The sequence below is a fragment of the Astatotilapia calliptera genome, chromosome 22 (genome assembly GCF_900246225.1).
Source record: "Astatotilapia calliptera chromosome 22, fAstCal1.2, whole genome shotgun sequence".
NCBI classification, from domain to species: Eukaryota; Metazoa; Chordata; class Actinopteri; order Cichliformes; family Cichlidae; genus Astatotilapia; species Astatotilapia calliptera.
In genome coordinates, this window is record NC_039322.1 from 7,124,459 (window position 1) to 7,139,690 (window position 15,232).

General features: G+C 40.2%; 1 protein-coding gene across 2 annotated transcripts; it reads left to right on the forward strand.

Annotated features, from left to right (window-relative positions):
* The first annotated feature begins 48 nt into the window (after positions 1-48).
* On the forward strand, positions 49-14,782 carry kdm1b (lysine demethylase 1B). 2 transcript variants are annotated; one of them, XM_026155700.1, is made up of 21 exons: positions 50-216; positions 491-633; positions 2,259-2,380; positions 2,464-2,553; positions 3,758-3,869; positions 4,041-4,154; positions 4,239-4,277; positions 4,375-4,567; positions 4,694-4,878; positions 5,201-5,371; positions 5,497-5,571; positions 7,921-8,055; positions 8,586-8,757; positions 9,426-9,553; positions 9,903-10,034; positions 10,143-10,217; positions 10,327-10,443; positions 10,543-10,668; positions 11,088-11,210; positions 11,804-11,956; positions 13,610-14,782. In XM_026155700.1, the coding sequence occupies exons 1-21, from the start codon at positions 201-203 to the stop codon at positions 13,691-13,693; spliced, it is 2,505 nt and encodes an 834-aa protein (XP_026011485.1). In that variant the 5' UTR covers positions 50-200; the 3' UTR covers positions 13,694-14,782. The 2 variants fall into 2 exon arrangements, with proteins under 2 accessions (XP_026011486.1, XP_026011485.1); XM_026155701.1 differs by lacking the exons at positions 11,088-11,210; positions 11,804-11,956; positions 13,610-14,782 and adding an exon at positions 10,747-10,846 and having other exon boundaries at positions 49-216.
* Positions 14,783-15,232: the final 450 nt, after the last annotated feature.

A 15,232-nucleotide genomic window follows, 5' to 3' on the forward strand; every position in this document is an offset into this window, starting at 1 on the left:
ACGGAGAGCGGCAGAGTTCAAAAATCAGAGCGACACGCCCATTTCCTCTTCAAAACCGGAAGTGGTATTCTGGAAACGACAGCGCATTGATTTTCGTCCCCACAACAATAAAATAGAGACAAAACAACGATTAAAAGCAAAAAGGCGTCTCAGAATTTCACTTGGACGTCGAGGGCTTGAAAGAAACCCCGCGGGCAGCCATGCTGTCGGACGCAGGTCAGTGCTAAAGAGGCGCCGCTGCTGCTTGCTAGGTGCTAAAGTGACAGCTGACGTTGTTGGGCAGATTTAAAGAGCTGGCTAATGTGCGCGTCTTTGCTATGTTTACATACCAATTGGCCTCGTGTTTCGGTCGCTTTTTTCAGCTATTTATAACCTGAGTGAATTCTATGTTTTTGCACACGTGTTCTATGTCATAAATATTTTGTCGACGTTAATAGAGGCCCGAGCTGCACTACACAGTCACTATTATATTGTTGTCATTGGTGTTAAGACTATCCCGGTAATGCTTCTGGTGCACGGAGAGCCAAGAAGAGGAGCTCCGGGGAGTCACCAGGGGACGGACAGACACTGCGCTCCTCAGGAAGGCAGGTCAACGTCCGGGTGAAGCGCACCAACAACCCTCCACCTGGTCAGGTAAGGTACACAATGAGTTAATATAATGACTATATCTCGGTTAAGTTTCAGTTCGCATTCATGCAAAGTAGGGTCACACAAAGGTTTCAGTTTGGTTTTTAATGTTTCCAGGTGTGCAGTTTTAGGTAAATGTTGCTTTTATTATTATAGTTTCACTCTGTTCAAGGAGTGAAACTATGGAACAAACTGAATATGGAATTAAAGCAATGTCCAAACATAAAACTGTTCAAAAAGAGTTATAAAAATATGATCTTCTCGATCTATAAAGAAAAGGAAAATATTTAAATTAAGTGAATGTCTCTATTTAAAAACAAACAAACAAAAAATTCATGATGTGATATTATAGTATATAGTATATCAGAAATCTGTTCACTATTTTTATTACAAATTATATCAGTAAGGAAGCTGACTAAATATTCACTGATAATTTATGGGACAGGGGTGGGATTAAATAAGTGTATACTTCTTCCCACTCCCTTTCAACATGTAAATTAATCAGAATGTTTTTTTGTATGTAATTTGTATAGTATATTTTTTTTCTCTCATTTCTTTTCTAAATGTACTTGTATATTGTTCACATGTTGAAATAAATTACCAATCAATCAATCAATCAATACTAGAAGGTTACTTTTCAGGGGGCAGTGTTTAAGCAATTCATCAACAAAGCACTTTTTAAAGCCAGTTGACTGGCAGTGATGTAGACGTAGAAGTCTTAGTCAACATACCACCAACACACCTCATGAAGTTATGAGGATTTGCCCCTTGACCTCTATTGAGGTTGTTGGGCCACCACTCTCTGGGTCTCTGTCGGGTTCATGCCTACCTGTTCACAGATCTTATCCACCCATAATCTTAATCTGTCTGTTTTGTCTCTGCATTCACTTAACTGCTCCTTGCAGTATGATTTTCACAAGGCCTGAAAAACCAGAGACACTCTCTATACCATCTCAAGTTGCAAAGCAATTATGCAGACCTTTTATACCTGTCACAGGTTTTGGGCATGAGATCTTCCTGTAGCATCTCAATTTATGCTACGATTCTTCTTACGGTTTTGCCGTAAGAAGACACTACTGATACTCAAAAGACAACGGAGCACAGCAGGTAGACTTTGGATCGGAGAGATGTTTTTGTCTCTAGATTCCCGTAACGCTTGCTATGACAGCTGTGTTATCCTTGCCAAAACCTTAGGTTTTGAGCTTTCATTTGATACAGTATGACAGGACCAAGGTACTTGAAATCCTTCATTATTTCTAGTCTTCTCCAGCTAACTTTAACCAAATCCCATAATTTACAGGGAGATTCCTAAGCCCCATATATAATATGTGCACCACATTGTTCAAATTCAATTTATGCCCATAGTCAGAATATGTATTTCTATATATATTATGTGTTCCTGAAGTCTGTCTCAAAGAAATTACTTTAAAAACCAAGGCTAGTTAGAACTGTCCAGTCAAAGCAACAAGATCCTAGGGTTGAAGCTAGGCTACGGCTTTTCCATGTAGTGTTTGTATGTTGGCCTGCATGTGGTTGTCTTGGAGTGTATGTTACGTTAAATTGTGATTGTGAATTGGACATAGGAATGAATGTGAGTCTCATGATATTTCATTTTTCTCTTTGGATTACAGAGCAAAAGAAAAGCCACAGACACAGAGGAAGAAGATGACCAGTCTGAGAAGAAGTACAGAAAATGTGAGAAGGCCGGGTGTTCTGCCATGTACCCTGTTTGTTTTGCAAGCGCATCTGAAAGGTAACATCAGATGTCAGGTAAATCAGATAGTTACTTATATCACTTTTTACAGTTCTCAAACAGCACTTCTTGTCTCTTTTCAGATGTGCTAAAAATGGGTACACGTCACGGTGGTATCATCTGTCATGTGGGGAGCATTTTTGCAATGAGTGTTTTGATCACTACTACAGAAGGTGAGACAAATGCAGGCTAAAGATATCAACAGTGTTTCTGTAGCACTGCTTAAAACACCTCTAAGTTGTTTACAGTGATTTCTGCTACATTAAGTTGAGAAGATGGATATTTTATGGTTTCCATCATCTCAGAAATTTAGTGGCACGCTTCCCTCTCTCGTTTGCAGCAATCTATTTAAAAATAAATGTTAACATACCAGGAAGGCACACAATTACAGTTACATACAGACAACATTTATAACAGCAAACTGCTCCCTGCAAAAAGAAGCATATTTAAAAGGTGTAAAAGAAAAGAAACTGCAGAACCCTCAACAAACAACTGTTCTGACTGACACGTGGTTTAAAAAGCTCAGAATTTCACATCAATCCACTGACAGTCAGATTAATGCATCATGTAATGTGTTACAGATGTTGTACTGATTGGCTGCAGTGCTGAGTGAAAAAAATAAACATCTTAATGTACCAGTGGATCTACATTCCTACTCTCTCTAATTAATGCAAGCAAAGAGAAGAAACCGATATGGATACAAGCAATGGAAATGAGTGTCTTCTGAAGAGTATCTGGGCTCTCCCTTAGAGACAGGGTGAGCAGTTTAATCATTCAGGAGCAAGTCAAGACTAGAGCGGGAACCCCTCCACATTGAAAGGAGCCATATGATGTGGTTCAGCATCTGATTGGCACATCTAGGATCTGTTTCACGCTTATCAGACTGGGAGGAGATCCCAGGAAAAATTTAGGACATGCTGGAAAAAGTATGCCCTATGGCTGGTTTGGGAATTCCTTTGTGTCCCCTCAGAAGAACTAGAAGAGGTGGCCTAGTTGAGGGAAATCTAGACGTCAATGAAACTGCTGCTGAAAGGATAATTGGATGGATTGATATTATTCTATCTTTTTTTCCCTTCAATGTTCTTTCTAGAAGGGAGGAAACCAGTGTATAACATTTAATCTGAGTTTTTTTTTCTTTCCCCATATCAGTGCTGTTTGATTTTTGCCACTTGCTTTGAGTCATTAAATTATAAGCATGTATCGCTGTATACACGCAAACCTGAAACAGCCGTGGGTTCAGTGACATTACTTTTGAAATAATCTTGTCACATGTTCCTCAGACCTATTTACATTGTTTCTGCACTACCAAACTGTGAAGCTGTGAGTTACTTGTCAAAATAATTAGAATAACTTTTTTTTTTTGCTCCTTCACTTCAGTCACAAAGACGGCTTTGAGACCTTTGCTTCGTGGAAGAAAGTGTGGACTAGTAATGGGAAAAGTGAGCCCAGTCTTAAAGCTTTCATGGCAGATCAGCAGCTGCCATACTGGGTATGTATAAGAAGCTTTTCTGGTTCTAGATACATGTATTAACTGTTCACACATATGACACGTAGCTACATGTGTGAACAGTTAATACATGTATCTGGTTCTAGATACATGTATTAACTGTTCACACATGTAGCTACGTGTCATAAATACTCTCATGTTCATTTCTTTCAGGTTCAATGCACCAAACCCGACTGCAGGAAGTGGCGCCAGCTGACCAAGGAGATCCAGCTCACTGCCTCCTTAGCAGCAGCATACCGCTGTGGGATGAAGTTCAACAACATTAAGGTAAAGAGGGAAAGATATAATCATCGATCCCCATCAAGACAAAAATCTATTTTTCTGATAAAAATCTTGCTCATTTGCCTACAGAGCGAGGAACCCGACCAGTGCTCCCAACCAGAGGACTTGGTAAGCTAGTTGTGTTTGCTAGAATCTGTTTGAGGACAGTGTGTAACCTTTACAAGTTACTGCATTTGTTTAATGCTGAGCTGTTTTATTCCTGAAGAGAGTGGCAGAGGTGACGGACAGCTGGTGGCATTCAATGCTCATTTTGCCGCCACTGTTTAAAGACAGCCCAGCCAGCCCTTTCCTCACTGCGTACTACCCCGACTGTGTGGGGATGAGTCCATCAGGTTCTTCTAGCAACATGTCTCTGGGCGAGCTGAGGGCGGATCACTGCAGAGCTGCTCAGCCTCAAAGTAAGTCTGAGTTCAGAAGAAATGCCATATTTAAGCACCTACTATTCACCATGCTTTTTTTTTTTTTACACATAATTACTGTTTTGTGTCCCCATTGGAGATCCTGATCATTATTATGTCCCTCAGTTCCAGGCTTGTGTCCATACTTCCAGCCCTTCTACCAGCCAAATGAGTGCGGAAAGGCTCTGTGTGTGCGGCCTGATATGATGGAGCTAGATGAGCTTTATGAGTTTCCAGAGTTTTCCCGCGATCCCACCATGTATCTGGCTCTGCGTAACCTTATCCTGGCCTCCTGGCACAAGAACTGTAAGGTACAACAAAGCCAAAAGTGACCACTGGGGTCATTTAAAATCTCAAATAAGGGTGAAAAAGATCACTCAGAATCACCAATGTTTTTTTTAATTAAATTTTATTTTAGTGTAGAAAAATATTTTAAATTCAGAGGTGTCATGGGATTTGTCTTTGTACAAATAATAAAACTCAACCAGTTTAATATGTTTAAACTAGGCAATATATAATGCGCATGCGTTCTTTTCACCTTTTCCTACAAAAAAGGAACAGAAATCTCCAAAAGAACAACCAAACAAATAAAACAATTAGATTTTCTTCCTGTTTTCCTTCCTGTTTTTGAAGGAGGTGCTGACTTCAGAGAAATGTGCCCAGCACATCATTGTTCGTGGGTTGGTGCGTGTGCGCTGCGTGCAGGAGTTGGACCGAGTGCTCCATTTCATGACCAGGAAGGGTCTCATCAACACCGGTGTGCTGGCAGCAAAACAGCCTCTGCTCCCAGAAACATACTGCTCTGTGAGCGTCCTCATCTACACAAGATTATTACACATCTGTAATGTCATGTGAAGTTTTTATTGTTTTTGCTACTACTTATTTTCTTATGTTTTTTAGCACCTTGTACATTTTATGATTTTATGCAGAAAAATGTTATCATCATTGGTGCCGGGGCTTCAGGACTGGCTGCTGCACGCCAGCTGCAAAACTTTGGCACTCAGGTAAAGATCCTCATCTCGCCTGGAGTCTCGTTCCATCTCCCCTGATTGTGATCAAATAGTTAATTTTGCATAGGAAGTTTCCTGTTTGTATGAGGACCATGAAAACATTTCATTTCTCTGCTGTCGGCCAAGAAGGTTGTGTTTTTGGTAGTATTTCTGTGCACATCATTCACTCTGTAAACATGATAGCTCTAAAAGTTTTTAATGAATTCTTTATAAGGGCGTAGAGTGGAGTTATGTTAGCAATCCATTAAAATTCAACCTACTTTCACCAAAGCCTTGTAACTTACAAATGATGGTTTTTGTAAGCGTGGTGCGTATTGTCAACATAGAAAGTACCATATAAAGATTTCAGAATCAGAATCAGAATGGGTTTATTGCCAGATGTTGAGGTTTACAACATTAGGAATTTGCTGCGGTGCTTCAGTGCAGACAATAAGAATTAAAGTGCTATGTAGAAAGAAAGATATGTGCATGAGATATACATGAGATATGTACATGAGAATAAGAATTATGAGTGCTACGTAGAAAGATATATACATGAGTGCAGGTGGTGATCAGTGCCAGACATGAAATGATGCAGTGACACAGCGTAGGGTCATGTGTTAGTGGCGGGGACAGTCATGTGGTTATTGTTCATGTGTCCCACAGCAGAGGGGAAGAAACTGTTCTTGTGGCGAGAGGTTCTGGTGCGAATGGACCGGAGCCTCCTGCCTGAGGGGAGCAGGTCAAACAGACTGTGTCCAGGGTGAGAAGGGTCAGCTGAGATCTGGGCTGCACGCCGCAGAGTCCTGGAGGTGTACAGGTCCTGCAGAGATGGGAGTCTGCAGCCAATCACCTTCTCAGCAGAGCGCACAACACGCTGCAGTCTCTGTTTGTCCCTGATAGTGGCTCCAGCGTACCACACGGTGATGGAGGAGGTGAGGATGGACTCGATGATTGCAGTGTAGAATTGCATCATCGTCCGTGTTGGCAGGTTGAATTTCTTCAGCTGCCTCAGGAAGTACATCCTCTGCTGGGCTTTCTTGATGACGGAGGTGATGGTGGGCTCCCACTTCAGGTCCTGGGTGATGGTGGTACCCAGGAAGCGGAATGAGTCCACAGAGGTGATGGGGGTGTCAGTCAGGATGATGGGGGGGAGTGGGGCTGTGTGCTTCCTGAAGTCCACAATAATCTCCACTGTCTTCTGGGCATTCAGCACCAGGTTGTTGTGGCTGCACCAAGACACCAGACGTTCAACCTCCCTCCTGTAGGCAGACTCATCCCTGTCAGAGATGAGCCCAATGACGGTGGTGTCATCTGCGAACTTGATTAGCTTGACAGACTGGTGGGTGGAGGTGCAGCAGTTGGTGTACAGGGAGAAGAGCAGAGGAGAAAGAACACAGCCCTGAGGGGAGCCGGTGCTGATGGTCCGGGAGTCCGAGACATTCTTTCCCAGCCTCACGTGCTGCTTCCTGTCCGTCAGGAAGTCAGTGATCCACCGGCAGATGGGATCAGGCACATTCATCTGGGAAAGCTTGCCTCGGAGATGGTCTGGAAGGATGGTGTTGAAGGCAGAGCTGAAGTCCACAAACAGGATCCTGGCGTAGGTTCCTGGGGAGTCCAGATGCTGCAGGATGAAGTGTAGGGCCATGTTGATGGCGTCGTCTACAGACCTGTTGGCTCTATATGCAAACTGCAGGGGGTCCAGGAGGGGGGCCGTGAGGGTCTTGAGATGGGAGAGAACTAGGCGCTCAAATGACTTCATGACCACAGATGTCATTTAAAATATCATGTCACATCTGACCTTTGACCTCTCCTTCAATGTCAGTCAATAGATCTGAACGTCAAAGTGATAAACAAGTTATATAGAGCTATCTAAAACTATGTTTACTACCATTGTTTGTATTCACAACGTATGGGGAATGAGATATGGGGTGTTTTACTGTTTACAAATGCTCAGTTCTTACTAACTGAGGGTATTATGCACACTTGGCGTAGTGTGCCAAGAAAATGTCCTCTGCTCGGAGAAATCCTGCTCACTGCATATTTTCTTTTTCGGGCCCGGTGGTTGTGTGGGGAAAATCCCAGTAGACTGAAAAACGCAGACTAGCCCATCAGACACCAACAGCCATGCCACGTTCAAAGTCCCTTAAATCACCTTTCTTATCCATTCTGATCCTTGGTTTAAACTTCAGCAGGTCGTCTTGATCATGTCTACATGCTTAATTGCATTGGGTTTTACCATGTGATTGGCTGAGTAGATATTTGCATCAATAAGCAGTTGAACAGGTGTACCTAATGAATTGTTCTGTGAGCGTATTTCACCCTGATGAGTTTTACATACTCTTCGTTTGTTTGGGCTTACAGGTGGTGGTGCTCGAGGCGAGAGACAGAATAGGTGGTCGGGTGTGGGATGATGCCTCTCTGGGTGTCACTGCGGGTCGAGGAGCTCAAATCGTTAATGGCTGTGTAAACAACCCCATTGCCCTGATGTGTGAACAGGTAAGAATGAATGTGCTGAAATTCACCTATTTCTGATAAATCTTAAGTCAGAGCTTTGCAAAAGTTTCAGTTTTAATGCCAAAATATTTTTAAACCCCTATTCCTTTTTGTAATGAATACAGAAATGCAGCTTCAGTGTTGCATTATTGAAAGGACAGGTTACAGGACACTTTGGGACTCTCCAAGTTCATACTCTTAGAAGTTAATATTTTGAGACTGTGCCACCTGTGTTCAGTCTTCTTTACCTGCCATGGTGAACCTAGGGTTGAGATATGCTGATCATAGTTTTGTTTGTTTTGTTGTATATATTTAAGTTTACCTGGAAGTCCTTTTTACAGACTTGTCCATGCTCACAGTACATAGACATGCATTGTTTTTATTTAGCCCCGCTGTGCTCTCTAGTTTTGGAACCACTGTTCCACTGTCTGTAATTTTTTTTTTTTTTTTTTTTTTTTTTTAAATGCATATTAAATTTGATAAATAAAAAAAACACTACTATTAGGTACCCTTTTGTGACTTCTCTCCTGTAGTTGGGCATCAAGATGCACAAGCTCGGAGAGCGATGTGACCTCTTTCAGGAGGGAGGGCAGGTCACTGACCCTGCCATTGACAAGCGCATGGACTTCCACTTTAATGCCATCCTGGATGTGGTGTCAGAATGGAGGAAGGACAAGTCGCAGAACCAGGACACAGCACTGGGAGGTGCTGTCATCATGTGTTTCACTGAAGCTCCTTTTGCTTAATTCTTTTTGATGAGAGTTCCCAATGAGAGAAGAAAAGTCTCACAAAGCTACTCTTGCCTCATCACGTTTGGGTCATAATCTTAGAAAATATTTCTTAGTGTTTGCACTTATCAGCCAATAATTACGCTGCAGTCAGGACTTTGAACTCTGTGTATAAAATACTGATGTCATGGCTGTTTTATTAAGAAGTAGTTCTAAAATCATAGACTGTTTATAAAAGATGGCCATAACCACTATGACACTTGTGAGTGAGGTCCAGCTGCTCACCCTAAAACACACCCTGCTTTTTTTTGTCAGTTTGATTTTAATAGGAACCATAATTTATTAAATGAATATTGTGTTAAAGAAGCCTAGAAACTAGCAAATAAGATCAGAAAATCATCAGAGAAGTGTTTGCTAAGATCACAGATCAACTGACTTGTAGGATCATATTTCCTAAGACTTCTTCTGTGCAAGTCCTTTTTTAAACTAAATGAGTCGCCCCCTGCTGGCCAATACAATGCATGGTTAACTTTCACATTGGCTTCATGTTTCAGATGATCTTTCATATTCTGGAGGAGTGCTCCTCAGCAAAGCTCCTGTACAGAAACAGGAAATATTTGTGTCTGTGGAATTTTCTCGTTACAGAAAAAGTCCAAGAAGTTAAGAAGAACTTTCTCCAGGAGTCTGGGATGCAATTCAGTGAGCTGGAGGAGAAGGTGCTTCAGTTTCACCTCAGCAACCTGGAGTTTGCCTGTGGAAGCACATTAGACCAGGTCTGGAAACTAAACTTAAAAAGAGCTTTTCAGATTTATTTTGTTGTAATTTTTTATGAGTTTAACAGAAAGGTCAGGCTGGGGGTTTATTATGATGAAAACTGTAACTTCCCGCATCGGAAATTATTCACGCTCTGAGATGACTAATACGAATTAGTCTGTTTGAGGTGTGAGGTTTGTTTTTTATTTTTAGTGGAAAGTCTTTCAGTGTTTCTGATCCCTTAAGAAAGACATTTTAAGGTGAATGTAGTCAAACATATTGTGTTTTTTATTTGTGAGGATTTATGTAAATTGTATTAGATTATAGCACTGGGACTGAAAGTGAATTTTTTTCTGGCTGTTTCTGTAGGTATCGGCAAGATCCTGGGACCACAATGAATTTTTTGCCCAATTCTCAGGAGACCACACTTTACTTACCAAGGGCTACTCTGTTTTACTCTACAAACTGGCCGAGGGCCTCGACATCCACACAAAGTGTCCGGTCTGTATTCCAGTTTTTTAAACTCTATAGTTTACCTTGAATCCACCTGTATTACATTCTTGAAGTCTTATGCTTATTAGATAAAAGTTTACTTTTTAAAAATTGTAGGTTCAGGCCATTGATTACTCAGGTGACGTTGTCAAAGTTACCTCCTCTGATGGGTCGCAGTGGACAGCACAGAAGGTAAAAACATCTTTGCTGTGATACTGTACAGTTTCTGTTATCTAAATACAGAATCTTATGATCTCAGTTAATCTTTTAGTTACTCTAACAGCCTAATGTCACCTTTCAGGTCCTTGTTACAGTTCCTTTGACTTTGCTTCAGAGGAACCTGATTCAATTCAACCCTCCACTTCCTGAAAGGAAATTGAAGGCGATCCACAGTCTGGGGGCGGGTATAATAGAAAAGGTCATTAAAGTTCAACTAACCTGTGCTGCAGTAGAATAAAAAGGATGATGAAGTTGCTTCCCGGTAGTTGCTCATATTTACTCTTTGTTCTGTGTGCAGATCTCGCTTCAGTTCCCGTACAGATTCTGGGACAAAAAAATCCAAGGAGCAGACTACTTCGGTCACATCCCACCAGGTCTTGAAAAGAGAGGCATGTTCAGTGTCTTCTATGACCTGGATCCACAGGTGTGTTTTTGTTCTTGTGTTGAGCGGTTTGGAGACAAGGTTAGAGAGGCAAAGCTAAGGTGGTTTGGACATGTGCAGATGAAGGAGAGTGAATGTATTGGACAAAGATGGTGAAGATGGAGATGACAGGCAGGAGAAAAGGATGAAGAGTAAAGAAATGGTTCGTGTATGCAGTGAAGGAGGACATGCAAAGCGTAGGCGCAATAGAAGAGGATGCTAGAAATGGGGTAAGATGGTGGTAGATGATCGACAAATCAGAGAAACAGCCAAACGAATAAGAAGTTTATCCACGTGGCCCAAAGTTAGAGCCGCTGGTGTTAGGCTGCAAAATTGTATTTATATTTAAATTGGCAAATGTTGTAGAAAAAGATGGAGGAGATTAATACAGAATCTAATGGTTTAAATGTGTGTTTGTGTAGAGGAAGCAGGCTGTGCTGATGTCTATTATCAGTGGTGACGCCGTTTCTTCTGTGCGGGACATGGAGGACAAAGAGGTGGTCGATGAGTGCATGAGGGTACTGCGGGAACTTTTCAAAGAGCAGGTAATCCTCCTACTTCTCCTAAAATCTTTCAGGAGTTATACTTAGAAGTTTGAGAATAATAAAGAAATAATAGGAGTATTTAAAAAAACAACAACAAAAAAAACCAACAACCAAAAATCATATTTTTGAAATGAGAGAGAACTCAGTCTGAAATTTGTTATATGATATTACCAGAAACCTTCCAAGAAAGTTAATTTGGATTCAATGTGTTATACCTGGGGAAATATCACATTGAAGTAAGATCCTCTGTCAGAGATTAAAATATTTAAGGACTCCAAACATCCATCCATCAATCAATATTCATAGACTCATTGTGTCAGATATTTACACAAAACAACTGAACAACTTACCTTTTGATATTTATTCTTTTTATTTTTTTTAAGATACAGGAATTAAAAATATATATTTTAATGGCTCTACCTACAGCCATTAAAATATATTTTGGACAATGCTGACTTGAAATTTTGTATATCTCCTAATCAGAGGTGTATTATTTTCCCCTGGATTCCTGTTTTTTCATTTTTTTATTGTATTTATTTTTTTAGTTCCCAATGCTCTCATTTAAGTTCAAATTTATATATGCATGTATTTAGGAGGTTCCTGAGCCAATGAATTTCTTCATCACTCATTGGAGCAAAGACATCTGGTCCCAGATGTCCTACAGCTTTGTGAAGACAGGGGGCAGCGGAGAGGCCTACGACGTTCTCGCTGAAGACGTGCAGGGAAAGGTGTTCTTTGCTGGCGAGGTAATATTTTTCTAATTTTTACCAAATGAGTCCAGAAACGTCAGGTTTTATGAAGTGCTACTGAGGCATTTATTTCATTTCTATTTTACATAAATGTGTTTTGCATTAACACGATCCTGCTGTGGCTGTATGTATCACACTAACTTTGCATTCTTAATCTTTGTTGTAGAAATTGAGTCGCACAAGGCCTGTAATAGTGAGCCGCCTCATGTTTCAGTTATTTTTACAGGAATCATTTTAAATATTCGTTTTAGAGTCTGACTGAACGTTGACAGAAGTCAACGTTCAGATTTAGGGAAACGAGATTTAGGGAAACAAGTTACTGCTTGTTTCCCTAAATCTCTTCTACAAAGGCAAGAGTGCAAAAGTTATGTGAGCCACAGACATTCTACATTTAATCACACTATCTCTGGCATCTTTTTTTCAATCCAGCAGGTTGAGGGGGCGAAAATTAAATGATATTCGAGTCTTCTGTAGATGATGTCCAACAAAGATTTCTATTCAAAGATAACTTTTCTGATGTTCTAGAGCTGTTTAACACTAAAACAGACCTAAGTGGATAAGGATGAATTTGCTTATGTTTTGTCACTTAGAGAATCTAAATTCATTTGGTCAGTGCTTTGATGTCTTTCCCCTGTAACAGGTCTATCAAATTTTATCAAAGTCTTCCAGTAAGCTGCTCTGCTCAATAAGAATGATTCTGGAGCAGCAGTCAGGCCTTGCATCCTTCTCTCCTGTTGTTTTCCTGCTCTGACAAATTAAAATGTCTCCTGCTGTGGAAATGGTCCCTATACACTTAAGGCCACTGTGTTAGGTACACCTTTTCAAATGCTTATTAATGCAAATATCTAATCGGCAAAACACATGGAAGCAGCTCAGTGCGTTTTGGAAAGTAGAGATGGGCAAGATGACCTGCTGAAGCTCGAGCTGAGGATCAGAATGGGAAAGAAGAAGATTTGAGAGAATTTGACTGTAGCATGGTTGTTGGTGTCACAGGATGGTCTGAGTATTTTCATAGCTATATAGTGATATTTTCCCACACAACCATGTATATGGTTTATGGAGAATGCAATTCTCTGAGCAAAAATGTCTTATTGAGGTCAGAGGAAAATGGCCAGACTGCTTTGAGCTGATACTAAGGTAACACTAACTCAAATAACCACCCAATTGTACTGAAGCTAAGCAGAAGAGCATCTTTGAATGCAAAACATGCAAAACCTTGAAGCAGATGGGCTACAGCAGCAGAAGACCACACAGGAACAGGAAACTGAAGCTACAATTCTCATAGGCTCACCAAAACTAGACAACAAAAAGTTGGAATTGTGTTGTCTGGTCTGATAAGTCTCTATTTCTGCTGTGACACTTGGATGGAAGGGTCAGAATTTGCGATCGATAACATGAAAGCATGGATCCATTCTGCTTTGTATCACAGGTACAAGCTGCTGGTATAAGAAGGTACGGGTGTTTCCTGGACCTCCTGATTATTATTTATATTCTATAGCCTATCTAACCTCTCTGAAGACCAAAAGGAGGTCCAACACAGTATTAAGAAGATGTAGCTAACAAAGTGGCCATGAGTGTATATGGGTATTTTTAAACTAGCTCTATGTGTCTGTGAAATGTGCTTTTAATGAATTTTGTCCCTTATATCAGGCAACCAACAGACACTTTCCTCAGACTGTGACGGGAGCCTACCTCAGTGGCGTCAGAGAGGCCAGCAAGATGGCCGCTATGTAACCTGTCACTCCCAGAGCACTCATAAACACCAGCACGGACTCACGGGTTGCACCGAACAACAGACCATTAATAAAGTTGGACTGTGTTGTCTCACTTGCTCCACTTGAAACACTGTTTTGCTGTACTGTAATGTATCTGATCAGCAAAGTGTCGTGAATGATTTTTCAGTAGTGGGGTTAGCCAGGGCCTGGTTCGACATATCTAACAAGTGCTTTTTATTTATATCAAAATCCAACAGGTAACATGTTGGTGACAAGATGCAAAAAAAGAAAAACAAAATTATGAGGAAGTCTCCATAGCCCCTAAGTAGCTCTGCCTAACTCTGCTGTGCTGGAAAGGAGGATGGTATTTTGTTTTAATGATATTTGTTTTTAGCAATGCATGAAACATTGGAAAATCTGAGTGATCTGATCATAAACTTAACCGAATATAATTTAACCTCCAATCATCAGGTTTTAAGTGATTATAGGATATATATGTAACATGTCTTCTTTGAGAATTACCAATGTTTTCTACAACTGTAGTGATTTGACTCGTTCTATTTGTGAGTCACGTGTTGCTATAAATGGTGAAGTTGAATGGATGAAAGGATATATATATGTAATACAAGTACCTCTACAGTAGCTCTTTATTTAAATCAACAGCAGCAAAATGAAAAAAATCACCTGTGAAAAATTGAATGACCCTTTGAGCTAAGGTTGATCACCTGGTTGTCCCCATATTTTCTCAGGGATGCGTTCAGGACACTTTTCACCCATCAAACTAAACCTAATGAGTCATAGAGTAAAATTATAAGAACTGACAGTTTTAAAGGCAGTTTTTGTGAAGAAAAACCGCAACTAACCAAAGTATTAAAACTCCACACTGCTCTTGTATTTATTCTTGAACAGTTAATTTCCTGAGGATTGTTGAGCAGCACAGACTCTTCTCACTTTTTTTTGATTAATATTGACTGATTTGTCATTAGGTTCATATGATTGTCTAGATCAGCACATTTACAGCATGTGGTCCTGTCCTGTTTGTCATTATAGTGCTCTAGTATTTATCTTGTATGTGTGTAATAAACTGAGCTACCAACTGCCACAGTAATCACGTTTACTCGTGGATAATTTTTTTTCCTGCTTAAGTCATACTAAGATCAGAATCGTACAGAAACTACACAAATGTTTTGGGTTCCTCATTGCTTTATATTTTGCTTCCAAGGAGACAGACTTTCTTCCAAACTTTTAAAGGTGTTGAGTAGTAGTTCTCCAGGCTTTAAAAATTTTTTCTTTGGGCATTGGCTGCTTGTTTCACTTTTTTCAGTCCCTATATTTGTCCATTTTCAGAGGAATGTTTTGTTTATTGAACCACTAAATAATCTGAACAATTATGAATTATTCTTCATATTAATTTTACATTAATAAAAAATAACTACGTTTATTTTGAGCAAACATCGAGTAGTCTTACTGCTCCTTAAAAGGTTAGTCGACTATGTCCCAAAAAAAGTAAGTAATATTAAATAAATAAATAATATTTTATTAATAGTAAAAAATAAAA